The sequence below is a fragment of the Hemibagrus wyckioides genome, linkage group LG03 (genome assembly GCF_019097595.1).
Source record: "Hemibagrus wyckioides isolate EC202008001 linkage group LG03, SWU_Hwy_1.0, whole genome shotgun sequence".
NCBI lineage: Eukaryota > Metazoa > Chordata > Actinopteri > Siluriformes > Bagridae > Hemibagrus > Hemibagrus wyckioides.
Window position 1 is genome coordinate 19,741,224 of NC_080712.1, and position 15,806 is coordinate 19,757,029.

A 15,806-nucleotide genomic window follows, 5' to 3' on the forward strand; every position below is an offset into this window, starting at 1 on the left:
AAATGGTGTCTAACTGCATGCTGTTGCAAAATCTCCCACAAGTTTTAAATTGGGTTGGAATGTGTTGTCTGCCAAGGCCATAGCATATGATAGAAATAATTTTTTTAAGCATCAAGCCATTCAGTGAGCATTGATATCATGTTAATGGGAGCATTAATGGGACAGAGACTATTTCTTTTAAGACTTTTCCTTTCAAGACAGAAATTAATTAATCGGTTTTTAAAATCCAAATGTTTGTGAAATCTACTTTATTAATGATTACTGTTATGTAGTTTATAAAAGATTTTTTGTTAACTTTTCCATCTGTGATTTCAGGACATGCAGACTGGTGAATCTGAAATGATTGTGAAAACAGTGAAAGAAGCATGTGTTGAGGGCTTAGTCGTGACAGGTGGAGGGAAAGAGGGGATCTTCATCAAAGAAGTGAAAGTAGATTCACCTGCTTCCAAACATCTAAGTGTAAAAGAGGGTATATAAAAGATTGCAATCATAGTTAATCACCCCCTTTGTGATTTGTGTCTTAATTTTCTAACTTTTATTTGCATTTCACCAGGTGATCAAATACTAAGTGCTAAAGTATACTTCGATAATGTTTCATATGAAGATGCACTTAAAATTCTTGAGCATGCTCAACCATATAAAATGGAATTCTGTCTAAGACGCAAAGTGGAACCAACCATACCAGAAAATGCTGAAATTATACATTCAAAGGTAACTGTAATTCAACGTTTCTTACATTAGATTACATACTTACATAGGTTTTGATGTCTAACATATCCCTTGTTTCCTTCCATAGGAAAAAGACCAGGGCTCACCAACAATGAGAAGTCAGAGAAAGATGAAAAAACAGCAAGAACGCATCTCATGGCCAAAGTTCCCTTCCTTTGGCAAGGGACCCAGAGTGCAATTCAAGAGATCTCACAGCACATCAGAAGCAGAGGAACACCGGAAATTAGAGATGAGCCCACCAACCAGTGACACTGAATCGCCACTAAAATCTCCCCTGAAATGTCCAGATGAAAAAGACAAGAAAAAAAAGCACAAAGTTCAACTAAAAATGAAGATGAAGGGCAACAGGAGCAAGTCAGTTGAGGAATCCCAGAGTAATGAGAAGGTGCTGGTTTGGGAAAATCAACAAGTGGATGATATATTAGAAGAAAAGATTCCGGAAGCACATGAGGAAAAAATACCAGAGATTCCACAGGTCATGGATGGAGCTGAAAATAAGGTTTCTCCGAAGACTGGAGATGCATTTCAGAGTTTGTCAGGAATGGAACATCATGAGGCTCATTTAATTAGTTTGGGCAACACATTGAAGACTACAGATATTTCAGTTGCTCTTGCAGAGGAAGGAAAAATAGAGAGCTCAGAAATGAAAGTTAGAATTCATCAGAAGGAGAAACCTGATGTTGGAACAAAGAACCAAGCAGAAACTATCAAAGCTTTGTACAAAATTTCAGATATATCTGCCTGTGACAATGTTGTATTATCACAGACAGGGGTAGAAATACCTCAACTTGACAATGACATCAGCAGACAGGGAATGAGAAAAGATAGTTCAGAGAAAAAAATGGAATATGGAAATGCTGAACTTAGCATGCCAAATTTAGATATTGGTGTAGGAGTAACAAAAAAATCTCCAGGGATTGGCAATGAGAAGCAAAGGAAGGAGAAATCTGTGTTTGAAAATGAGAGTTATGGGATTCGAACCAGAGGTCCATTGGCAGACATGGCCACATCAAAGACTCACTTTGTGAGCACAGTAAATGGGCTTCAGTTCATGTCACCAGATTTTTCTGAGATAATGCAAGTGGGGAAAATGTCTGATGGACATGCTGTAGACAAAGATTTAATTTTAGTGAAAACTACCAAGTTACCAACAGAAACTAGCGATTTTATTCTAGCTGATGTAGATAAAAGATCAGCATCAGAGTTTAAATTGCCAAAGGTAGATCATTCTGGAATTGTAACCCATGAACTAATCAAAATGACAGAGGTGGAAAAAATTAGGACGCACCTACCAAAACGAGAAGATATTGAAATTCCAGGGATGGAAAATAAAGAAAAAAAGACCAGTTTTCAGACACCAGAAATTAAGGTTCCAAAAATTGAGAAAATTATAGATATCACAAAGGAGAGAGAAATCCAGGCTCTACAAACAGACGAAGAATTCAATGTTGAGGATGTTAAAGTGGCTGTTTCCAAGTTCCCTGCTTTTAAACTGCCTGAGGGGGACATAACAGGAGTTCTTGTTCAAAAAGAAATTGAACTGAAGTCAGATAGGTCTACATTGACCCCAAGGGGATCACCACATAAAATATCCATCACAAGTACAGACAGTGGCATTATTTTGCCTAAAACTAAAGTTGGTGAAGAAAAGTCACTAGATTCTGATGCTGTAGATAAGGACAGAGCAATAAAGATGCCCAATGTTGAGCTACCTTATATTGATGAGCAGACATCAATAGCAGTGCTGAAAATAGACTACACACAGCCACAGATAACAGATTATGGGAGATTTGAAGCTCTAAACTTTAAACTCCCAAAGCGGGAAGATATTGAAATACCAGGGATGGAAGCAGTAAAGGAATCAAATTTCCAGTGCACAGCAGATCTTGACCAAGCTGAAAAGCCAAAAACTAAAAAACATGGTGACAGGAAAGGTCATGAAAAGAAATCAAAGAAAACAAAAATAACAATCGAAGGACCTGAAGGCACAAAACTTGATACTCAGTCTCCAGATATTAGTACTGAATCACCAAAGAAGTATTCCTCTAAAATGGATGGTGGAGAACCAAAGATCTATGAGAAACCCAAATCCAAAACTCCTGACATAGGAGAATTTGAAAATATAGATGTTCAAGTACAGGAAACCAAGATTTTAGAAGATAACCTGGACTTGCCACAAAAAACAGACACAAAGTTTGCCAAAACAAAATTTAAAATTCCCTCAATCACCCTGCCAGAATTTGGGACTGAAGTTCCAACTGGAGAAATAGATATCACTGCTGTGGACGTGCAAGTGAAAGAAGCTGAAAAAAATTTACCAGAGGATAAAATAAAATTATCAACTGAGCCATTTTGTTCGGATATAGATGGCACTGATGTGAATAAAGATAGACTGCCTGTCAGAGGTCAGGATACTGAAACTGAAGGGCAAGGAAAGAAGTTCAAATTACCAAAATTTGAGCTCAGTTTTCCTGAAGTAAAAGCACCAAGTATTATTTGTACTTCAAAGAAAGATGATGACAGTTCTGTATCAGAGGAAAGTGGTAAAGTGCCAGTAGTGCACTCACCTAAAGCAGAACCACCAGCTGTAAAACATGATGTGAGCACAGACCTACCAGACGCAGACTCTGAAATAACTGAAGTGAAAATTAAAAGGCCAGGGTTTTCATTTCCCAGATTTGGGATATCTAAATCTGAACATGCACCCCCAGCCTCTTATGTTACCAATGTTGATATGTCTTTACCAGAGGGACATACAGAAATGGATGATGCAAACACAAAAATTGCAATATCAGTGAAAGATGGTAAACAAAAGGATGCAACAAAGTTTGGTTCTCCAACAAAGTTCAAAATTCCTTCAATCAAGTTTCCAAATTTTGGAATGAAAGTTACAAAGTCAGCAGTAGAGACTTCTGATGTGGCTGTTGATGTTAAAGGAGCTGACATGAGTCTGCCACATACAGAATTAAAATTATCTACTGAGCCATCTGATATAAAAGAGCCTGATGTAGACAGACAGAAGGAATCTGTCAGTATGCAATTTACTAATATGGACATCCAAAGTGAGGCAAAAGGAAGTAAATTTAAATTGCCAAAATTTGGAATCAGCCTTCCTGAAGTAAAAGGACCAAAAATAGATATAGACAAGGCAGAAATTGACATTTCTATACCAGAGGGGAAAGTACAGGTGACTCGACCTGATAGTGAAGTGCAAGCTAGAACACCTGAAGTGAAAGTAGACATGTCAGTTGACAAAGTTAACATTCCAAAGACAGCAGCAGAGATTGATATTTCTGTTCCAAAGTCAAAAGTAGAAGTACATCCACCTGATGTTGAAATACAAGGTGTAAAAGGTCGAATAAATGCGGACCTGCCAAAAGTAGATTCTAAAGGTCTTGAAGTGAAAATGAAGACACCAGGGTTTTCTTTTCCTGGAATTGGAATTAGCAAACCAGACATTAAGTTTCCCAAAGGTGAAGTGAGTCTCCCAAATGTTGATGTGTCTTTGCCTCAAGGAAGTATAGAAATCGAACGACCATCTACAGATGTTGCAGTATCAGTGGAAGATGCAGAACAAAAAGGCAAATCAAAGTTAGGTTCTCCGACAAAGTTTAAATTGCCATCAATCAGCTTGCCAAAGTTAGAAGCTAAAGTTCAAAAAGCATCAATAGAGGTCTCTGATGTGGATTTCGATGTTAAAGGACCTGAAATAAATCTACCAGAAGGAGAGATGAAATTGTCAGCTGAGCCACTGTCAGTGGATATAAAATGGCCTGATCTAGATAAAGAATTGAAACCTCTCAGTGTGGAAATGAAAGGCCCGGATATCCAAATGAAGGAACAGGGAAGTAAATTCAAATTGCCAAAATTTGGAATCAGCCATCCTGAAATAAAGGGACCAACACTTGATGTGAGTTCAGACAAGGCAGAGTTTGACATTTCTATACCAAAGGCAAAGGTAGAAGTACATCCACCTGATGTTGAAGTGCAAGGTGTGACTGCTGGAATAAACATAGACCTACCAGAAGTAGATTCTAAAGAGACTGAAGTGAAAATGAAGACACCAGGCTTTTCCTTTCCTGGAATTGGATTTAGCAAACCAGACATTAAGGATGCTAAAGGAGAAGTGAGTCTCCCAAATGTTGATGTGTCTTTGCCTGAAGGAAGTATAGAAATCGAAAGACCATCTACAGATGTTGCAGTATCAATGGAAGATGCAGAACAAAAAGGCAAATCAAAATTTGGTTCTCCAACAAAGTTTAAATTACCTTCAATCAACTTGCCAAAGTTTGGAATTAAAGGTCCCAAGGCATCAGTAGAAGTCTCTGGTGTGGATGTGGATGTTAAAGGACCTGAAATAAAACTACCAGAAGGAGAATTAAAATTGTCAGCTGAGCCACTGTCAGTGGATATAAAAGGGCCTGATGCAGGCAAAGACTTGAAACCTCTCAGCGTGGAAATGAAAGGCCCGGATATCCAAATGAAGGAACAGGGGGGTAAAATCCAATTTCCAAAATTTGGAATTAGCCTTCCTGAAATAAAGGGACCAACATTTGGTGTACGTTCAGACAAGGCAGAGATTGACATTTCTATACCAAATGCAAAAGTAGAAGCACATCCACCTGATGTTGAAGTGCAAGGTGTAACTTCTGAAATAAAAGTAGACCTGCCAGAAATAGATTCTAAAGATACTGAAGTGAAAATGAAGTCACCAGGGTTTTCTTTTCCTGGAATTGGAATTAGCAAACCAGAATTTAAGGTTCCCAAAGGTGAAGTGAGTCTCCCAAATGTTGATGTGTCTTTGCCTCAAGGAAGTATAGAAATTGAAAGACCATCTACAGATGTTGCAGTATCAATGGAAGATGCAGAACAAAAAGGCAAATCAAAATTTGGTTCTCCAACAAAGTTTAAATTGCCTTCAATCAACTTGCCAAAGTTTGGAATTAAAGGTCCCAAGGCATCAGTAGAAGTCTCTGGTGTGGATGTGGATGTTAAAGGACCTGAAATAAAACTACCAGAAGGAGAATTAAAATTGTCAGCTGAGCCACTGTCAGTGGATATAAAAGGGCCTGATGCAGGCAAAGACTTGAAACCTCTCAGCGTGGAAATGAAAGGCCCGGATATCCAAATGAAGGAACAGGGGGGTAAAATCCAATTTCCAAAATTTGGAATTAGCCTTCCTGAAATAAAGGGACCAAAACTTGATGTAAGTTCAGACAAGGCAGAGATTGACATTTCTGTACCAAAGGCAAAAGTAGAAGTACATCCACCTGATGTTGAAGTGCAAGGTGTGACTGCTGGAATAAACATAGACCTGCCAGAAATAGATTCTAAAGATACTGAAGTGAAAATGAAGACACCAGGGTTTTCCTTTCCTGGAATTGGAATTAGCAAACCAGAATTTAAGGTTCCTAAAGGTGAAGTAAGTCTCCCAAATGTTGATGTGTCTTTGCCTGAAGGAAGTATAGAAATCGAAAGACCATCTACAGATGTTGCAGTATCAGTGGAAGATGCAGAACAAAAAGGCAAATCAAAATTTGGTTCTCCAACAAAGTTTAAATTGCCTTCAATCAACTTGCCAAAGTTTGGAATTAAAGGTCCCAAGGCATCAGTAGAAGTCTCTGGTGTGGATGTGGATGTTAAAGGACCTGAAATAAATCTACCAGAAGGAGAGATAAAATTGTCAGCTGAGCCACTGTCAGTAGATATAAAAGGGCCTGATGCAGACAAAGAATTGAAACCTCTCAGTGTGGAATTGAAAGATCATGATATCCAAATGAAGGAACAGGGAGGTAAATTCAAATTGCCAAAATTTGGAATCAGCCTTCCAGAAATAAAGGGACCAAAACTTGATGTAAGTTCAGACAAGGCAGAGATTGACATTTCTGTACCAAAGGCAAAAGTAGAAGTACATCCACCTGAAGTTGAAGTGCAAGGTGTGACTGCTGGAATAAACATAGACCTGCCAGAAATAGATTCTAAAGATACTGAAGTGAAAATGAAGACACCAGGGTTTTCCTTTCCTGGAATTGGAATTAGCAAACCAGAATTTAAGGTTCCTAAAGGTGAAGTGAGTCTCCCAAATGTTGATGTGTCTTTGCCTGAAGGAAGTATAGAAATCGAAAGACCATCAACAGATGTTGCAGTATCAGTGGAAGATGCAGAACAAAAAGGCAAATCAAAATTTGGTTCTCCAACAAAGTTTAAATTGCCTTCAATCAACTTGCCAAAGTTTGGAATTAAAGGTCCCAAGGCATCAGTAGAAGTCTCTGGTGTGGATGTGGATGTTAAAGGACCTGAAATAAATCTACCAGAAGGAGAGATAAAATTGTCAGCTGAGCCACTGTCAGTAGATATAAAAGGGCCTGATGCAGACAAAGAATTGAAACCTCTCAGTGTGGAATTGAAAGATCAGGATATCCAAATGAAGGAACAGGGAGGTAAATTCAAATTGCCAAAATTTGGAATTAGCCTTCCTGAAATAAAGGGACCAAAACTTGATGTAAGTTCAGACAAGGCAGAGATTGACATTTCTGTACCAATGGCAAAAGTAGAAGTACATCCACCTGATGTTGAAGTGCAAGGTGTGTCTGCTGGAATAAACATAGACCTGCCAGAAATGGATTCTAAAGATACTGAAGTGAAAATGAAAACACCAGGGTTTTCCTTTCCTGGAATTGGAATTAGCAAACCAGAATTTAAGGTTCCTAAAGGTGAAGTGAGTCTCCCAAATGTTGATGTGTCTTTGCCTGAAGGAAGTATAGAAATCGAAAGACCATCTACAGATGTTGCAGTGTCAGTGGAAGATGCAGAACAAAAAGGCAAATCAAAATTTGGTTCTCCGACAAAGTTTAAATTACCTTCAATCAACTTGCCAAAGTTTGGAATTAAAGGTCCCAAGGCATCAGTAGAAGTCTCTGGTGTGGATGTGGATGTTAAAGGACCTGAAATAAATCTACCAGAAGGAGAGATAAAATTGTCAGCTGAGCCACTGTCAGTAGATATAAAAGGGCCTGATGCAGACAAAGAATTGAAACCTCTCAGTGTGGAATTGAAAGATCATGATATCCAAATGAAGGAACAGGGAGGTAAATTCAAATTGCCAAAATTTGGATTCAGCCTTCCAGAAATAAAGGGACCAAAACTTGATGTAAGTTCAGACAAGGCAGAGATTGACATTTCTGTACCAAAGGCAAAAGTAGAAGTACATCCACCTGATGTTGAAGTGCAAGGTGTGACTGCTGGAATAAACATAGACCTGCCAGAAATAGATTCTAAAGATACTGAAGTGAAAATGAAAACACCAGGGTTTTCCTTTCCTGGAATTGGAATTAGCAAACCAGAATTTAAGGTTCCTAAAGGTGAAGTGAGTCTCCCAAATGTTGATGTGTCTTTGCCTGAAGGAAGTATAGAAATCGAAAGACCATCTACAGATGTTGCAGTATCAGTGGAAGATGCAGAACAAAAAGGCAAATCAAAATTTGGTTCTCCAACAAAGTTTAAATTGCCTTCAATCAACTTGCCAAAGTTTGGAATTAAAGGTCCCAAGGCATCAGTAGAAGTCTCTGGTGTGGATGTGGATGTTAAAGGACCTGAAATAAATCTACCAGAAGGAGAGATAAAATTGTCAGGTGAGCCACTGTCAGTAGATATAAAAGGGCCTGATGCAGACAAAGAATTGAAACCTCTCAGCGTGGAATTGAAAGATCAGGATATCCAAATGAAGGAACAGGGAGGTAAATTCAAATTGCCAAAATTTGGAATCAGCCTTCCTGAAATAAAGGGACCAAAACTTGATGTAAGTTCAGACAAGGCAGAGATTGACATTTCTGTACCAAAGGCAAAAGTAGAAGTACATCCACCTGATGTTGAAGTGCAAGGTGTGACTGCTGGAATAAACATAGACCTGCCAGAAATGGATTCTAAAGATACTGAAGTGAAAATGAAATCACCAGGGTTTTCCTTTCCTGGAATTGGAATTAGCAAACCAGAATTTAAGGTTCCTAAAGGTGAAGTGAGTCTCCCAAATGTTGATGTGTCTTTGCCTGAAGGAAGTATAGAAATCGAAAGACCATCCACAGATGTTGCAGTATCAATGGAAGATGCAGAACAAAAAGGCAAATCAAAATTTGGTTCTCCAACAAAGTTTAAATTGCCTTCAATCAACTTGCCAAAGTTTGGAATTAAAGGTCCCAAGGCATCAGTAGAAGTCTCTGGTGTGGATGTGGATGTTAAAGGACCTGAAATAAATCTACCAGAAGGAGAGATAAAATTGTCAGCTGAGCCACTGTCAGTAGATATAAAAGGGCCTGATGCAGACAAAGAATTGAAACCTCTCAGCGTGGAATTGAAAGATCAGGATATCCAAATGAAGGAACAGGGAGGTAAATTCAAATTGCCAAAATTTGGAATCAGCCTTCCTGAAATAAAGGGACCAAAACTTGATGTAAGTTCAGACAAGGCAGAGATTGACATTTCTGTACCAAAGGCAAAAGTAGAAGTACATCCACCTGATGTTGAAGTGCAAGGTGTGACTGCTGGAATAAACATAGACCTGCCAGAAATGGATTCTAAAGATACTGAAGTGAAAATGAAATCACCAGGGTTTTCCTTTCCTGGAATTGGAATTAGCAAACCAGAATTTAAGGTTCCTAAAGGTGAAGTGAGTCTCCCAAATGTTGATGTGTCTTTGCCTGAAGGAAGTATAGAAATCGAAAGACCATCCACAGATGTTGCAGTATCAATGGAAGATGCAGAACAAAAAGGCAAATCAAAATTTGGTTCTCCAACAAAGTTTAAATTACCTTCAATCAACTTGCCAAAGTTTGGAATTAAAGGTCCCAAGGCATCAGTAGAAGTCTCTGGTGTGGATGTGGATGTTAAAGGACCTGAAATAAATCTACCAGAAGGAGAGATAAAATTGTCAGCTGAGCCACTGTCAGTAGATATAAAAGGGCCTGATGCAGACAAAGAATTGAAACCTCTCAGTGTGGAATTGAAAGATCAGGATATCCAAATGAAGGAACAGGGAGGTAAATTCAAATTGCCAAAATTTGGAATTAGCCTTCCTGAAATAAAGGGACCAAAACTTGATGTAAGTTCAGACAAGGCAGAGATTGACATTTCTGTACCAAAGGCAAAAGTAGAAGTACATCCACCTGATGTTGAAGTGCAAGGTGTGACTGCTGGAATAAACATAGACCTGCCAGAAATAGATTCTAAAGATACTGAAGTGAAAATGAAGACACCAGGGTTTTCCTTTCCTGGAATTGGAATTAGCAAACCAGAATTTAAGGTTCCTAAAGGTGAAGTAAGTCTCCCAAATGTTGATGTGTCTTTGCCTGAAGGAAGTATAGAAATCGAAAGACCATCTACAGATGTTGCAGTATCAGTGGAAGATGCAGAACAAAAAGGCAAATCAAAATTTGGTTCTCCAACAAAGTTTAAATTACCTTCAATCAACTTGCCAAAGTTTGGAATTAAAGGTCCCAAGGCATCAGTAGAAGTCTCTGGTGTGGATGTGGATGTTAAAGGACCTGAAATAAATCTACCGGAAGGAGAGATAAAATTGTCAGCTGAGCCACTGTCAGTAGATATAAAAGGGCCTGATGCAGACAAAGAATTGAAACCTCTCAGTGTGGAATTGAAAGATCAGGATATCCAAATGAAGGAACAGGGAGGTAAATTCAAATTGCCAAAATTTGGAATTAGCCTTCCTGAAATAAAGGGACCAAAACTTGATGTAAGTTCAGACAAGGCAGAGATTGACATTTCTGTACCAAAGGCAAAAGTAGAAGTACATCCACCTGATGTTGAAGTGCAAGGTGTGACTGCTGGAATAAACATAGACCTGCCAGAAATAGATTCTAAAGATACTGAAGTGAAAATGAAGACACCAGGGTTTTCCTTTCCTGGAATTGGAATTAGCAAACCAGAATTTAAGGTTCCTAAAGGTGAAGTAAGTCTCCCAAATGTTGATGTGTCTTTGCCTGAAGGAAGTATAGAAATCGAAAGACCATCTACAGATGTTGCAGTATCAGTGGAAGATGCAGAACAAAAAGGCAAATCAAAATTTGGTTCTCCAACAAAGTTTAAATTACCTTCAATCAACTTGCCAAAGTTTGGAATTAAAGGTCCCAAGGCATCAGTAGAAGTCTCTGGTGTGGATGTGGATGTTAAACGACCTGAAATAAATCTACCAGAAGGAGAGATAAAATTGTCAGCTGAGCCACTGTCAGTAGATATAAAAGGGCCTGATGCAGACAAAGAATTGAAACCTCTCAGTGTGGAATTGAAAGATCATGATATCCAAATGAAGGAACAGGGAGGTAAATTCAAATTGCCAAAATTTGGAATCAGCCTTCCTGAAATAAAGGGACCAAAACTTGATGTAAGTTCAGACAAGGCAGAGATTGACATTTCTGTACCAAAGGCAAAAGTAGAAGTACATCCACCTGATGTTGAAGTGCAAGGTGTGACTGCTGGAATAAACATAGACCTGCCAGAAATAGATTCTAAAGATACTGAAGTGAAAATGAAGACACCAGGGTTTTCCTTTCCTGGAATTGGAATTAGCAAACCAGAATTTAAGGTTCCTAAAGGTGAAGTGAGTCTCCCAAATGTTGATGTGTCTTTGCCTGAAGGAAGTATAGAAATCGAAAGACCATCTACAGATGTTGCAGTATCAGTGGAAGATGCAGAACAAAAAGGCAAATCAAAATTTGGTTCTCCAACAAAGTTTAAATTGCCTTCAATCAACTTGCCAAAGTTTGGAATTAAAGGTCCCAAGGCATCAGTAGAAGTCTCTGGTGTGGATGTGGATGTTAAAGGACCTGAAATAAATCTACCAGAAGGAGAGATAAAATTGTCAGCTGAGCCACTGTCAGTAGATATAAAAGGGCCTGATGCAGACAAAGGATTGAAACCTCTCAGTGTTGAATTCAAAGATCAGGATATCCAAATGAAGGAACAGGGAGGTAAATTCAAATTGCCAAAATTTGGAATCAGCCTTCCTGAAATAAAGGGACCAAAACTTGATGTAAGTTCAGACAAGGCAGAGATTGACATTTCTGTACCAAAGGCAAAAGTAGAAGTACATCCACCTGATGTTGAAGTGCAAGGTGTAACTGCTGAAATAAAAGTAGACCTGCCAGAAATAGATTCTAAAGATACTGAAGTGAAAATGAAATCACCAGGGTTTTCTTTTCCTGGAATTGGATTTAGCAAACCAGAATTTAAGGTTCCCAAAGGTGAAGTGAGTCTCCCAAATGTTGATGTGTCTTTGCCTGAAGGAAGTACAGAAATCGAAAGACCATCCACAGATGTTGCAGTATCAGTGGAAGATGCAGAACAAAAAGGCAAATCAAAATTTGGTTCTCCAACAAAGTTTAAATTACCTTCAATCAACTTGCCAAAGTTCGGAATTAAAGGTCCAAAAGCATCAGTGGAGATCTCTGGTGTGGATGTGGATGTTAAACGACCTGAAATAAATCTACCAGAAGGAGAGATAAAATTGTCAGCTGAGCCACTGTCAGTAGATATAAAAGGGCCTGATGCAGACAAAGAATTGAAACCTCTCAGTGTGGAAATCAAAGATCAGGATATCCAAATGAAGGAACAGGGGGGTAAATTCAAATTGCCAAAATTTGGAATCAGCCTTCCTGAAATAAAGGGACCAACACTTGATGTAAGTTCAGACAAGGCAGAGATTGACATTTCTGTACCAAAGGCAAAAGTAGAAGTACATCCACCTGATGTTGAAGTGCAAGGTGTAACAGCTGAAATGAAAGTAGACCTGCCAGAAATAGATTCTAAAGATACTGAAGTGAAAATGAAAACACCAGGCTTTTCATTCCCTGGAATTGGAATTAGCAAACCAGAAGTTAAGGTTCCCAAAGGTGAAGTGAGTCTCCCAAATGTTGATGTGTCTTTGCCTGAAGGAAGTATAGAAATTGAAAGACCATCTACTGATGTTACAGTATCAGTGGAAGATGCAAAACAAAAAGGAAAATCAAAGTTTGGTTCTCCAACAAAGTTTAAATTGCCATCAATCAACTTCCCAAAGTTTGGAACTAAAGGTCCAAAAGCATCAGTAGAGGTCTCTGATGTAGAACCTGACATAAGTTTACCAGATGCAGAGATAAATTTGTCAACAGAGCCACTCTCAGTAAACATAAAAGGACCTGATCTAGACAAAGAAAAATCTGTCAGTGTGGAAATGAAAGATCAAGATATAAAAACAAAGGAACAAGGCAGTACATTGAAATTTCCAAAATTTGGAATCAGCCTTTCTGAAGTAAAAGGACCAAAATTTGATGTAACTTCAGACAAGGCAGAGATTGACATTTCTTTACCAAAGGCACAATTAGAAGTTCATCCACCTGATGTTGAAGTGCAAGGTGTAACAGTGAAAGCAGACCTACCAGAAGTAGATTCTAAAGATATTGATGTGAAATTTACTAAATTAGACTGTAAGGCAAACAATGATGTAGCCATAGCAGAATTGTATTCCCAAGAGGGAAAATGTGGCGATGAAGATAGAGTTGTTGACAATAATGCCCTTGACGTTGTCTTAGAAGCAACACAAAAGTATAAACAAGAAGTGAAGATGTCAAAATTTATATTGCCATCACATGGTGATGTTTTCAGTGGCTTTGAAGTTGAATTTAATATGCCTAATTTTGATGAAATTGAAGAAACAATGAAAAAATATTCAGATCCTTTGAAACATGAACATAACATTGCAGTCAGAGGTCAGTTATCAACAGAGTATATATCAAAACATGAAGATGGCAGAGCTCATGAAAAATTGAAGACAGACCAAAAACAAACACAACCTGAAAGCAGTGACTGGTTTAGATTTCCCAAGTTTCCCTCTACAACCAAAACAGCCAAAGGCAATGAGAAAGTAACCTTCCAATTTTACAAAAAAACTGAACATAGTACACAAGGTGACATAAATGAAAATGAGTCCAAGAAAAGTTTTACAAGAGACACAAGGGATATTGATGATGACAGTGTCAGTCCTACTTTGTCACTGAGTTCATCTGATGCTTTTGCTGATGTAAGTTCTGCGCTTACATCTGAACAGATGGGCCTGTCGCTGGCCAGCCCTACTAAGGTCAAAGTAAAATACTGTGAGCCCTCCGCTAATGCTGAAGTAAGTGACGTACATGGTGATATTATTACTTCCACAGCCAGGACTGAAATAATATCTATGGAGCCTCATCAGCCAGAAAAAGTAAACATTCCATTCTCTTCTGAAACATCCTCTTCTTCAGTGGATACTCTGAAACAAATGTCAGGACATATAGTTGTGTCAAATGTACAAAATGTGTCTAAAACAGAACATGCTGCGATTCTCACTAAAGTGCATACACAAACTTTGCCTCCAGAAAAAGCCACTGACTCAATGTTTTCAGTTGAGGAAACAATAATGCGAACAGGACATAGAATAGTGGAGAAGCATGTTGTAAAGGAAGTCTTTGGTGATGACAAAGAGAAAATGTTTGTGACACAGAGAATACAGGTTTTTGAAGGAGACTCTACTGAGCCTATCTCTGATGACACAGCATCCTCAATTCAAAAGTTAAGAGACAGTGTACACACTGAAAAAATTAGATTTTTTGAGGAGGCAGAGCCAAGTCAAACAACTGTAATGAGCACTGAAACATTACTAAGGCATGCAGATTCCTCTGCAGATGAGAATGAGGGGAAATGAGTTGTCACTTTTAGAATTCTTAGAATATACAGAATTATGAGTGTGCAAACCAGAAAAGTCGGTGTGGTCTCACAAAAACTACACATTTTCTGTAAGATTGGCGCGGTATTATACTTCAGAATCCATTTTTATTACATGTTTAACCAAATGTGTTGTGCAAACATAATACAAGTTAGGGATAGCAATTAACACCTATTTTAATGGCATAATTAAAAAAATATGGTTAGCTAATAACGCTTAGGATACTCAGTATAGAGAAACATGGGCATTCAGCACCCATTACAGTAAAAGTATTCTCTGTTGAAATTGTTTACAGTGCCCTCTTGTTCATATACAATTAAATATAACTGTGTCACATTTAGAGATATTTATGGGAAAATATATAATATATGTGACTGTTGAAAAGTGATAATAGTACAATATTTTTTTGCACAAGTGTCAGTTTCATTTAATTATTGCATTTCCAGCTATAATCGTGATTAACTTTAAGCATTTAAGATTTTGCAGCTTTGTGAAGAGAAAGTACATTTTTAAAAAATGTTCAGACAAGGTCCATTCCATGTCATACAGTATTGTAAAACACGATATATGTACATCTAAATGAATAAATGTATTAAAATATGTGCATATACCACAATAAATCTTGTAAAATAAAAATGGTCATCTAATGGTTATCTTGAATATTCTTAATTTTTTTTTTTTATGAAAACCAGAAACTTTTATTGTTTATGCTCTCATTCTCTTCACTTACTGAATGTGCACCAAATATGTTTGGTGATTCATCTAAAACCCAAGTATTCTGCATCAGTTTTGTAGCAAATACACTCTATAGCCAATTTCCACAGTTTTGTCTCTATTTACCACCACAAAACATTAGAAATGAAAGTGTAAGGTTGAAGTGTTAATGTTCAGCTTTAAATCAATTGGGTTAACAAAAATATTGGCATTAAACTTTTAGGTTCTTTTTTTTTTTTACATAGTCCCTTGATTACCTACATGTTTCTTCAAATAGATAAGACCAGAAGCAACCAAATCTCTTCTAAAAATAATCAATACTTTCCTTAGCACTGGTTATGTGCCTAAACTACCAATTATCAAACACAGGTGATTAAAAAACCTGACCTTAACATCTGTGAGCTGTCCAACTAATTAAAGGAAGGAAGGATTGTAGTACCACAGTTATGTGTATACCTACAGAGGAATAACATTCATAAAATCTGTCAGTCAGAAGTTAGGCCTCATCTTAGCACAAAGACAGCACTGCTTAAAGTGGAAAATGACCTACTAGTGGCCTCTGACCAGGAGGGAAGTCAAATGAGAGGCACAAGCTTAATAAATCTGAGGAATTTACAAAAGG

General features: G+C 37.9%; 1 protein-coding gene across 2 annotated transcripts in view; it reads left to right on the plus strand.

Annotated features, from left to right (window-relative positions):
• aifm2 (apoptosis inducing factor mitochondria associated 2) overlaps positions 1 to 15,117 on the plus strand; it is a 31,291-nt gene extending 16,174 nt beyond the window's left edge. For both annotated transcript variants that reach the window (XM_058386114.1, XM_058386115.1), the window contains exons 5-7: positions 316 to 469; positions 554 to 711; positions 797 to 15,117. In XM_058386114.1, coding sequence (XP_058242097.1) covers positions 316 to 469; positions 554 to 711; positions 797 to 14,449 — 13,965 coding nt within the window. In that variant the 3' untranslated portion in view covers positions 14,450 to 15,117. The remainder of the gene's footprint in view (positions 1 to 315; positions 470 to 553; positions 712 to 796) is intronic.
• The last annotated feature ends 689 nt before the right edge of the window (positions 15,118 to 15,806 follow it).